The 12,152-nt window shown below is 36.2% G+C and overlaps 1 protein-coding gene across 4 annotated transcripts in view; it reads left to right on the top strand.

Moving 5' to 3' along the window:
- Window positions 1-12,152, top strand: part of PPP1R12A (protein phosphatase 1 regulatory subunit 12A) — a 134,505-nt gene that overhangs the window by 78,102 nt on the left and 44,251 nt on the right. For all 4 annotated transcript variants that reach the window (XM_068936358.1, XM_068936360.1, XM_068936359.1 and 1 more), the window contains 6 exons: window positions 435-594; window positions 3,132-3,276; window positions 6,230-6,304; window positions 6,771-6,856; window positions 6,980-7,137; window positions 10,376-10,503. In XM_068936358.1, the coding sequence (XP_068792459.1) occupies window positions 435-594; window positions 3,132-3,276; window positions 6,230-6,304; window positions 6,771-6,856; window positions 6,980-7,137; window positions 10,376-10,503 (752 nt within the window). The remainder of the gene's footprint in view (window positions 1-434; window positions 595-3,131; window positions 3,277-6,229; window positions 6,305-6,770; window positions 6,857-6,979; window positions 7,138-10,375; window positions 10,504-12,152) is intronic.

Here is a 12,152-nt window from a genome sequence, read left to right as displayed (position 1 = left end):
TCATGCATCGTATAGTATTGTAGCTATTTTCTGTATTTTGTGTAACCAGATATGAATGAGACAAAAGAAAGCTATTGAATTGGCCCTCCAGTTTTAAGAACTTCCATCATCACAGTGTTAATCACTCAAGTGACCTACTTACAGCTTACCTTTACGAAGTGCCAGAACATTAGTCTCCCGAGTTTTTTCTTTAGGGGAAAACTGTATTATGTATAGAGAATGTCATACTGATGCTACAGTGGATGTTCCCATGATGTCTTGGGGTTTGTTTTCAGAAGGAGATGTGTGTCTTGCTGTGAATGTTAATCAGATTGTTTCACTGTTATTTTTTTATTGTATCACTTAAGCATGGTATAAGTTGGTTATATAATTGAATTTAAGTGCTTGAAATAAAGCATTTTCTGTTCTCTCTTTGCCCTCCCCCCCTCAATTAGGAGTTGATATCGAGGCAGCTCGAAAAGAAGAAGAACGGATAATGCTTAGAGATGCAAGGCAGTGGCTCAACAGCGGCCATATCAATGATGTCAGGCATGCAAAATCTGGTGGTACAGCACTTCATGTAGCTGCTGCTAAGGGCTATACAGAAGTCTTAAAGTAAGTATGGTTTAAATGGAGATTTTCCTCTTTGATTGTGTTATTGATATAATGCTGCTTGGAATTGATAGGATTAGACACTTCTTGCTTTTGGGGATTGTATCTTGGGAAAATTACAATTTCTAGAACCATCTTTTCCTCAAAGCTTCAATTTATGCGGCCAGGCATTCTTAAATCATGATGCTGTTAGGTCATTCAAAATGTGAAGACAGTGTGCATAATGAGTTTGAATACTTATTTAAAAGAAGAAAGATAATGGTAAAAAGCATTCACTGTTTCTAAAGCTGGCTATATAAGCAAACTTGATACCTTTTTATAATACCAATTAGCATTTTGGAATAAGCATGTTTTCAAGACACCGTATTTAATTGTATACATAAAACAGAGTCTGTGATCCAGACTAAAGCTTTTCAGACCTGAAACAACAGAGAATTTCATTTTACTTTTTTGATGAGATAGTTGTAGAAACTCTAGACTCATGAAGTCTTCCCTGGAAAGCTTCAGTCTTTTGCTCCCCCGTTTGGCACACAACTGGTCAGTAATACAGTACTACAAGTATTGTATAATATAACAGAGCTTTTTTCCCCCCTTTTTTCTTTTCTTTTTTTTTGTTTTTTAAAATCAAACCTGTGCTTTTAGTGGAATTTCATTACATTTAAAAATAATTTTGGACCAGTATGTTAGAGATATAGATGTCTTATTTTGAAGCCATATAATAGCTTGAAAATATATAGATGAATACATGTCATACTTTTCTGGAGGACAAAAAAAGATTTAGGCAGTAGATGTGACTCAGTCTTTAGCAGGTACGCACTAGGAAAATTGTTCTTTTCCAGACCTTGTTAATCACTTTGATAATGTAAAAACCAATATGCATTTTTATTTAGCAGCCCCAATTCTATGTGAGAGTTTGATAGATTGTGAATCCATAATGGAAAAAAAAGTTGCTGAGGTATTTGAATGGCTATTTCAGAGTGGTTTAGGCATCTCCAGGGCTGCATACTCTACTCATGTTCATTTAATGGTTGCTAGAAGTGTTTGTTATCTGAACTTTCTGGAATTAGAGTCCAGGAAAATCCTACATTTTACCTTGAATGTATATATTACTGATGCAATTGATATTTAACTTTTTTTACTATGGCTGTTTCAAAAAAGTGAAATTGCATAACTTAAAAAGCTAATATTCTCATTACTACCAAAGTTTGTTTTAGTGTAAAGCATACTTAATATTACATTGCAGGCACTGTGATTGTAGATGTGTTTTGCTGTGTTGGCAGTACTAGGAGTGGTTATGTACTGTAGCGTGAATGAAAATGAGAAGTGTTCACTATGTCAGTATTGCTGCCTTTCAGATCAGCAGAGCCTTGTAATGCTTTGTGTATGCATGCAAGTTGATTGACAGAGCTTTTAAAATTAGTATAACATATAATTTACTGTATGGGAGTTCTGTTTGAAAACAAAACTCATGCCTCAGCATGGTAAGGAGAAATAATTCTGTTGGAAGAAAATAATTTTTATTTTAGAACAGCAAGTCTCTGTAAGGAAGTTATATCCATAATACTGTTTTTTTTTTCCAGCTCTGTCAGTTAGTGTTTTTATGTAGTCCGGTCCATGTCCTTTCCCTAAGAAGGAGGAAAAAAATACAGACCTGAGTGATGCCCTTGATTGTATTGAATTGTCAAAAAATGTGTGCTCTGTGTAGGATGCAGGACTGCAAGAGGTTGCCTGCAGCTGAGTGAAAGTTGACTCACTGGAGGATATTACTATAAGAAGAGTAGCTCTTGAGAAAACAGAAATTTCTAAGACTATTTCATGGTGATGTGATTTTTAGTAATTATGGGATGTTTTTCAGAGAGATGAATACCCGACCTGGCAGTTTTATGTAAATAGTATCTCTTGCCACTTTGCCACTGACCTCAGAGCCATACTTCCAGCTAATCTTTCTGGGGATTGCAGTTCATTGTATCTAGTACCTGAATACAAAGTTGAGTGCTGAATGTGCACGGAAGAGCAGATCTTCCGTTTGAAGAACTCTGCTCCCTCTCAGAGGACAACTGATGCATGCAAACATGGCTTGCTACAGCATCGAATGCTAGTGAGAGGAGATGCCGTTAGTTTTAAGCAACTAAGGTTAGACTAGAAGTAGGTTTTAGTAATTTGCTGGGTAATAACTGGTATATCTAACAATTTTTGATGTTCTACAGCTGTCCTTTCTTTAAGAAGGCTATTCTGTTACTGCACATGTAGATACAATTGTCTAACTATTTGGAAAGAATGGACTTTGAGTAAAGAAGAAACGAACAAAGTAGATTTTTCCTGAATATTCCTTAAGAGTAAATATGCCTGATGAACAATGAAAAGGCAAATATTTCTGGAAGGAAATAGAATTAATAAATGGACAATAGCCCAACTAAAATATCATATTTTACTTGATGAGAAAGGAGAAGGGTATTACTGTGGAACAATTTCATGATTTTTGTGGCAGTTTAACTATTCTTGTCAGCAGTGTCAACATTAAATTATTCGAATTTCTTTAGGCTTTTAATACAGGCTCGCTACGATGTAAATATTAAAGATTATGATGGCTGGACACCACTTCATGCTGCTGCTCATTGGGGTAAAGAAGAAGCATGTCGCATTTTAGTGGAAAACCTTTGTGATATGGAGGCTGTCAACAAAGTGGTAGGATTTTTATGTAATCCTTGTCAAGATACAAAGTTCTGGTCTCTAAAGTGACTTTAGAAGCCAGGGTAAGAAAAGTGATGATAAAGTGCTGTTTACTGTACATGGAGCTTTCTGTAACGCATGTTTTGTCCAAGCAGCATGTTTGTGTTCAAAACTAAATTCTCTGATTTTCTAATTTAATGTCTGGACCAACTTTACACTTAGTTCTACACTGAATGATCCATGTGATCTAATCTTAGAGAGCGAAATTCAAGATATATTAGTTTTATTGAAATTTCAGAGATACACGTTACCGATCTAGAATTGCTTATACGTATGTACACCGGCATGTGTATAGAGTTAGGTAACAGAAGGAAGGATCAAAGATCAACTGAAATTTCTGACTTCCTACATATGTTAATGTTTTTTGGGGCTTATGCTTCAGGCAGATTTGTTTGAACTACGTATGGGCTTTCCATTTGTTCGCTGAGGTCAGTGATGATGCCTTTGGCCAGTGTTGCGCGTTAGCTTTTGCTGTTAACTCCTAAAAATCAACTTGCTGGTTTGGGTGCTCTGAAGGAAACATTTCAGGCACCTCTGGACTCACTGGACATAGCTTGAATGCTTCCTAAACTACTATTTCCTCAACTTTTATGTAAAGGCCTATGCAGTTTGCTGGCTTTGCAAGATCTTGCTCCCCACAGATAAAAAGTATTTTAATGATTCACACTGGCATCATGAGGAGCTGAAACCTTTCACTCAACCGTGTAAGTTCTGAAGCTGTCTTTCGTCTCTTCCCACCGCGTTTTACAGCTAGATTCTGATCTGCTTCCAATTTCTGTCAATGCTATATATGTAAATTTCCTGCACAACCTCTAAGGTGGATTCTTTATTGAACTTCTCATCAATTTTTTTTAAAGTAAATTAGGGAAATATGCAGACACTGGCTCTTAATTAGATCATGAATTAGCAAGCATTTCCTCCCTATACAAAAGGGAAAAACTACTGCTGCTTTATATTTTTAGTCTTTGTTGAAGAACAGGCATCTTGCTTAGAAATTTAGGTTGCTTATAATAAAATCAATGAAATCTGGAGCTACATTTTAAATAGCTTCAGTTCTGCTCCTGTGTAATGCTTACAGAATGTCTCATATCAGCTATATAATATGTTCAGCTCAACTGGGGGCAAGAATAAAAATAAAGGAGGTGCAAAAGGACAGAGGAGCTGTTTCATCTAGTGTATTGGCTTGTCTGTGCAAGCTAGGAAAGTTCTGCCCGTTGTGTTGTTCAGGAAGCCGCTAGGCATTTTTGCTTTTAGAGATGATGAACACTGAAAACTCCACGGGACTTTTTTTTCAGTTATAGGTGCTCAGCATCAGAGAGAACTAAGCCATTACTGCTCCAGTGCTTAGCTTCAGGTATTAGCTGTTATGGATTGGGCTTAGATCTAACTTTCCAGTTACAACATTTTTTTTTGCAAAGTATTGAAGTGAGTGAAGGTAGATCTAACTCAATAGTTTTTGGAAATAAACCCACTTAATAGATACCTAAAATTAGAAGGCCAAATTAATAACTGTAGCCATAACGCAAATATAAATTTGAGATGATTTTGTTCATTATTTTCCAAGTTAGTACTGTGCTATGGTAAATGGAATAGTTCACCCCTCAAAGAGGAGGGGTCAAGCGCTTTTGGATAATGCTTGTAGAAAGGAGCGTATGCAGAACGTTTTTGGTTGTGGAAACTAGTGGTTTGAAGGTTCACCCTTCATAGCCAGTTAAGAAGCCCAAGCCTTTGCAATGTAATTAGCAGTATATTTGTCTCTAGTTAGAGTTTTGCTGAACTGAAACAAGCACTGAGACAAATACGAATGCCTTTCATTATCTTAGAAGGCTGTTATGGCCACTTTTAAATGACGGTTGTGCCAGTCGTTATTGCTGACTACTGTACAAAAGTGTTTACATGACTGATCTTGCCATGATCATCACAATATTTCAGTATGTTCATGATGCAGCTGCATTTATACCAAAGATCTAGGGCTGTGCCCAGATTCCAGTTGTGTTGTATTTAAACGCAAAATTCCAAATACAGAAAATGATATTGTGATATCAAAGTAAGTTAGGCTTTTTTTGTGGAACTGTATGAACTTGAGCCTCTCCCCTTTTCAAGTAGAGATGAAGAAAGGGAACTATTGAAGCCTTTACCAGTTCAGATGTTAAGATAGACTCTCAGGTCTTGGGAGCATTCGGTCTGGACAGGAATTGCAGTGACCTTATAGATGTAGGATAAGGCAAGCTGAAGAAATTTCAGCATCACTCTGTTTATCACCTCATGAACTGTTTGTTTATTCAAATACATATCCCATAGAAATCACTCTTATGTAGGCAACAGCAAATGATTGTATTAGATCTTTTCTAAAACGGAATGTAAAATTTAAATACAGTTTTACTGTAAAAATATGAAAGCATGATTGTATTTAAATTTTGTATAGTTTACTTAAATAATTGATAAATTGATTTGAATAATTGCTTTAAAAAGATCATGCCATATATGGTAGTCTGAGGTGGACAGAAGACAGAATTGATGAGTGTCCATCTAAACAACTGCCACTGGAATAGTTGTGTGGAATGGACTGATACTGTAAAAATTATGTACTTGCAAATAGCTTTTCTGTTCCTTGATTGTTTTTCCCTTAGGAGGAAACTAAAATTTTATACAAGTCATGTTTTTATTTCTTAACAAATGTTTTACTCGTCAGGTATAGGTGTTTCTGTTTCAATTACAAAAAAGTGAGCATGCGATACTGTTTTCAGTCACTGGCAGACTAACAGTTTGTAATAAAGCTTGGCTTATATTTTTTAATTTCTCTATATGATTATGCTTCTTACCTGCCTCATCATATGATGAGGCAACATAATCCATTATGTTTACATTTTGCTGTACAATATGATGTTTTACTTTTCTCCTTCCCCAGGGCCAGACAGCATTTGATGTGGCAGATGAAGATATTCTAGGGTATTTAGAAGAATTACAGAAGAAGCAGAATCTGGTAGGCCTTTTGCATGTATACACACACACACACACACACACACACACACACACTTTATTATACATATGATTGTGATACGTAATACGTTTAAAGTAGTTTAAAGCATAAAACTTAAGGTTTGATTTGAGGCTTCAATTCAGGTAGTGTCACTGCCATCTTAACAATTCTTTTGTGCCCTTATTTGGTCAATTATGTGCACCAGAAAGCTTTGGAAGAAGAAAGGTGCTGTGTCTCTCTTTCCTCTTCCAGCAAGCATTTTATGATCTGAAGCATCAACAATAAGCAACTCACTTGCACTAAGTAGTTTATGAGATGTTAGAGTTTTGAACTTAGAGAGTATCTGAGTTTATACACATTCTAGTATTTGAAAAAGTTGGAGAAGCACTCTCTCCATTAATATTTTGTTACATCTGTGCCATTTATACCATTCTATCAATTTAACTGCATCATTCTCTATTTTTTGAAGCTTCATAGTGAAAAACGGGAAAAGAAATCTCCCCTAATTGAATCTACAGCCATGGATAATAATCAGACGCAAAAAACATTCAAGAAGTAAGTAAACTATTACAAATGATAAGCTCTTAATGAAAAACATACAAGCTGTCACAAAGTCCCACTTGACTGGCTTGAGTAATTTTTTAGGATTTAGTAAGGACTTTTCTGTTGAAATTTTAGTAAAGAAACCTTGATTATGGAGCAAGAAAAGAATGCATCTAGTATAGAGTCTCTGGAGCATGAAAAAGCAGATGAGGAGGAAGAGGGAAAGAAGGATGAATCCAGCTGTTCTAGTGAAGAAGATGATGATGACGACTCAGAATCTGAAGCAGAGACAGGTATGTTATTTGAAGCACTGACTTTCTTTAAGATTTTACTTTATAGTTTTACTGTATTAATATCACAGGATACAGAGTTAAGTATCTTAAGTTTATCTTTGGCTTTTTCTGCATTTCAGTAAACTTCCAATCATTTTAAAGCAATTTTGTATATGTCTAAAATCAAGTCATAACTTAGACATGAAGACATAACAAAGATGTATTTATTGGTGGCTATTGAGGTTAAAGCTGTTAATCTGCTTGTTTGATCAGCAATTTAACACTTGATAACTCGAATGAAATAGTTGGAGCGGTATAAGCCTTAAATAGCATGTCAAAAGAACATGGAAGAAGTTAGAAGATCAGAAGCAAAACAGAAATGAAGTCTTCATAGTAGTGTTTGCTCACAGAACTGACATAGAGATTGGAACAACAGAAGAGCAAACATTGTCACTTTTTCCTGCCATCCTCAAGTAAACACCAATGGATATGGGGATCTTAACTGATACTCGTAATCTAATGATGTATATACTTAGTTTTCAGTATCGCTATACTGAAATAGACTTAGTTTTAAACGAAGGTGCTATTTTAATATTAGCTCAGCAATTACTTCATGTACACCTTCAGTTCAAGGGGAATGGTTTTTGGAAAGTTAGTTGTCTGCAAAGAGACGCATTACACTAGACTCCTGAAAATAAGCAGAATGCCCTTGTTTAAATTTCTTTATGCAGCCTAAATTTGGGCGGACTTTAAATGTTTTGCATGTTTATGTATAGGACTCTGCAATGCTTAGAGGTGTCTAAGCCCAAATTCTGTGTGGGATGAAGTTAGGTGGGAAGGAGTGAAGAAATGGACAGGGAAAACAGTTGAAGAGAGTTGGAGTCAAACAGCTTAGCCGTATGTTCTTTGTTCACCAATATGACTGCCTAGATTTGCATGCCTTTCCTACAAGCCTTTCACTGAGCATAGAAAAGTATGTTTGTTTTTAAAATTTAATTTAATGTTTTGGAATAAACCAACGTTTCAATGCTAAACTGGAAAAGTCTGTCTAGCTTTGTAGTTACTAGTTCACATTGATGTTCTTGCATCCCGTATTTACAGAGACTGAGGTTTGATAAACTCCGAGCATTTGTGATATGTATCACATAGTACTTTCTCAGTCACTGAGCTAACTGTAATGCCTCCTGAACTTTATGACTCTGTTCTCTTCATTACCAGTAGTCAGTTTGTGCCAGGAAAATTTGACTGTGACTCAAGAATTAATTTATGTAAACATTGAGTTTTTTAATATCAACAAGGCTTTATCGTACTTTATTTGGCAAGCTAGACTTTAAGCTTTTCCCTGTGGAGCTGCATCTGTAAGTGCTCTAAGCTTGCATTTTCCCTTTTTTCCCATTATTCAGGTTAAGGTGGTTTTTCTAGTGAAAAACCTTAAGGTTATAAGGAGCACTCTGATTGTAAAATACTATAACTTTATTCAGTATTCTGAAGGAATTGTAAACTGTGTGGTTTCTAATGAGCTGAGATATTTGAAATGTTCTCCTAAAACCTACATTTTATTTTATTGATTATGTGAGAATGCAACTTTAAATATATTTCTCTCTGTAAGACCAAGCAGGGAAATAATCATATGAAACTACCGTATCCTAAAGGAGAGGGAGCAAAGCTGAAAAATAAGTCTTCTAACGGTTCAGGTTTTTGAGCACGTTTTGTTTGATATAATTGCATATTTTCTGAAAGTTACTCAGTACTAGCTCAGTCTTGTATACTGCTATGCTCTTCCTGTCCTTGAAATAATTTCAGAGTACAGTTGTGAAAAATCCATTTTTTCCTGTTGTCCTGTCCCTTTCATGCTTTCACCTGTTATTTTTCCCCATGCACTTCTTTAAGCTGTATTTTGCAAATTTGTAATTTGCAAATTTCTAGCAGCTCTGCCTTTATACACCTTTCTTAATTCAAATTGTCAGTCCACGTTGCCCTGTTGAACTTAGTATCACCATAACCCAGTTTATGATCATTCATTTCCCCTTGTGTTTAAAAGGAACTTTCCATTAAACACACTCAGTCGTGTAAACTGATGTTTTTCATATTTGTATTTGTTTACTACTTAAGTAATTATTCAAAATGCCTACTCAACTATGTCTGTAACTATAAGCAATAGTATTAATTATGCAGTTTCAAATCACAGGTTGGTACTTTGCTGAATTTGAATGTTAGATGTGAGAACACTGTATGGAAAACATTGCAGCCTTTCTGAACAAACTGCTCCTACATTGTATAGGTAGTGTAGAAATAAAGACATGTTTATAGTAAGGCCAAAACCAGTGGGGACTGAACGCTCATCTTGCTCAGTACTGCACACATGGGTGTAGCAGCCTATGCTGAAGAATGTACAATTTGAACAGGTGAAACAGAAGTGAAGGGTAAGGATATGATGCTCAGGGAAGTGCAGTGACAGCACTTGTTATAGCCGAACCGCAACGACTTATGTATGTTCATATAGGAAGGGTTAAAGTGCTCAAGCGAAGGAGGGCAGTGGGAAGAACGTAGGCAGGAAGAACAAAGGAGAAGTTTCAGTGTCTGGTGACTCTTTCTAAGGTGGAGAAAGCAAGGAACAAAGAAAGGATGAAGCAAATGGCCAGTCAGCGCTCTGGTTGTTACTCAGAGGCTGGCGAGTCCCTGTCTTGGCTTCGACTGCTAGCCAGGGTTTCTGGCTGGATTCTTTATGCAGTTAATTTCCATTGCACTCAGCATGTACAGTTGTCCAAGAATAAATGTTTTACTTTGAATTGGCATCATCTTCTATTGAAAAGGCACATACCTTCCACTATTAAATTTTTAAGGTCATTAGCTGTCTACTAATGTATAAGTTGTCTTAATGTAGAGTCTTTGGAGGTTTTAAAGATCTGACTGATCAAAGTCCTGAGCAACCTGGTCTATATTCACTGTTGGCCCTGCTTTGAGCAGGGATTGATTTAGGGGATCTCCCGAGGTCGCTTTCAACCTCAGTGATTCTGTGCTTCTACGTCTGGACCTCTGAGTATTTAACACTTGCTGAATTACAAAAGAAAGCTATATGCATCGGCTTCTTTCTTACACATAAAACCAAGGTACAGATGGGGAGTGAGAGGGAGAATCCTGAAACGTAAGTAGTAAATGCTGCTGGGAGAGTTGACTGTCAGATTTGTTAAAGAGAAATTCAACTCTGTGTGGTACAAGTCAGGAAATTATAAATGAAAATCTTGACAATATTTTGCAGATAAGACCAAACCCTTGGCAGCTGTAACTAATAATGCAAATACCACCAGTACACAATCAGCTTCTGTAGCTGTGACAGCGCCTTCAGTAACTGGTGGTCAAGGAACACCTACATCACCTGTTAAGAAGGTAAAATAAAACATTTTTTCTTTGTGTAATTTTAGATTTCTGTTCCTTTGTGTGAGCATAAATTGTTTGATTCTAATGTAAAAAGTGAATTGGGTTGTCCAATGAGTTGAAGAAAATATGCAGATTCCTAAAATAGGAGGAAACTGTAGAAATGATGTTCAAATTTTGTAAATCTCATAACTTGAGTGAATAATTTTGAATCTAAATGAGAATCTAAAAATCTATAACTATCAGCTGAATAGAAGAGCATACGTTTTTGGTATTCCTGAGCACTGAACCCTAGAATAGTCTGAAATGCTAGAAGCATAGTCATCTTTGCCATTTTGCCTTTGTAAACATCAATCAGTAGAAATTGTAAATTGACACTTGCACCCATGCTGCTTTGTACTCTCAGGCAAGCTAACTTATTACTTTTTTCTGCATACTTTTAGGCTCCTTTGCATTCATTAGTGAGAGGCAAGGCAGTGCGTGTTGGAAATAGATCCATTGTCTTCTACATACTGAGAACATATTCCTGAAAAGTGTGACAGTTAAAAATTAATGGATAATAAAGCAATTTTTTTCCATAAGAGTTAATGTGGTAGAGGAGAGTATTCTGGGTCTGATGATGTTGATACCATGTAACACACAGAGACTGTATGATGTGGAGAGTGCAGGGGCAAGAACAGTATCCTGAGAACTGTCGCTGGAGAAGGTGCTGTCGTACCAGTATAGGTCACCAAGGCCTAAAGATCTCAGCCTCTTTCTCTGTGAAATTGAATGCCCAACCATTCTCTAGTTTTTCTGTCCTTCGTTCTTCATTGAACAGGTTGATTTTAATTCATCTGAAGAAGAGGATGAGAAAGAAAACGTAGCTCTTCAGAAAGAAGTGATGAGGCAGTTAAACCTGTTAAGACTTGCATTGGACATTCAGTGTCATAGATGAAGTGGCCAAGCTTTCTTATTTTGTTAAGCTGAATTTGATCTGGTTCTGCAGCTTCATTTCTGTTCCTGTTGTATTGCAGTAACAAAGCTAAGCTGAAAAACCTCAGCCTCTCTTTGCTGCTCTCTCCTTTCAGCCTGTCATGGCTGCATGTAGAAGGCAAGTGAAAGTAGAATTTATTCAAGTGAGGACTATGAATTCTTTTTTTTTTTTTTTTTTTAGAACCATGAAACAGTTCTCCTGAATTTTGGCCAGTGCTGTTTAGTTCAAATATATCAATTATAAGGTTAATAAACTTTAAAAAAAAAAATGATGATGATAGGATTCAAACTCATTTGGAAGAAATTTGAGTCAAACAATGGTAATCCTTTTTTCATAGGACTTGTGTCCAGTTTTTGGAGCAGTATGGGCTGATCAGAGCTATATTCTTAACGTGGTACATATGTGGCTTCTTTTTTGGGCCCTCTAAGTTGATAACATAATACTTGCTGTTTGTTTTTCTAATCACTTTTTGGAATGGAGCAGACTATATCAAAGTACGTTTTTGTGTAATTATCAAGACTTTCTGCATCAGTACAGTCTGCAGTGTCCAAGTATTGTTTGCTTAATTCACCTTTTTGAAAGAATGCTTATGCAGAATTGCCTGTAGAAGTCTAAGAAGCTATTCCTTGAACTTCCCAGAAATTGCGTATTAGATTTAATAACGATGACATACTTTAGGAGAGGT

This window comes from Struthio camelus, chromosome 1, assembly GCF_040807025.1.
Source record: "Struthio camelus isolate bStrCam1 chromosome 1, bStrCam1.hap1, whole genome shotgun sequence".
Taxonomy (NCBI): Eukaryota; Metazoa; Chordata; class Aves; order Struthioniformes; family Struthionidae; genus Struthio; species Struthio camelus.
The sequence above is the reverse complement of the archived record's forward strand: the minus strand, read 5'-3'. Positions and strand labels throughout refer to the sequence as shown.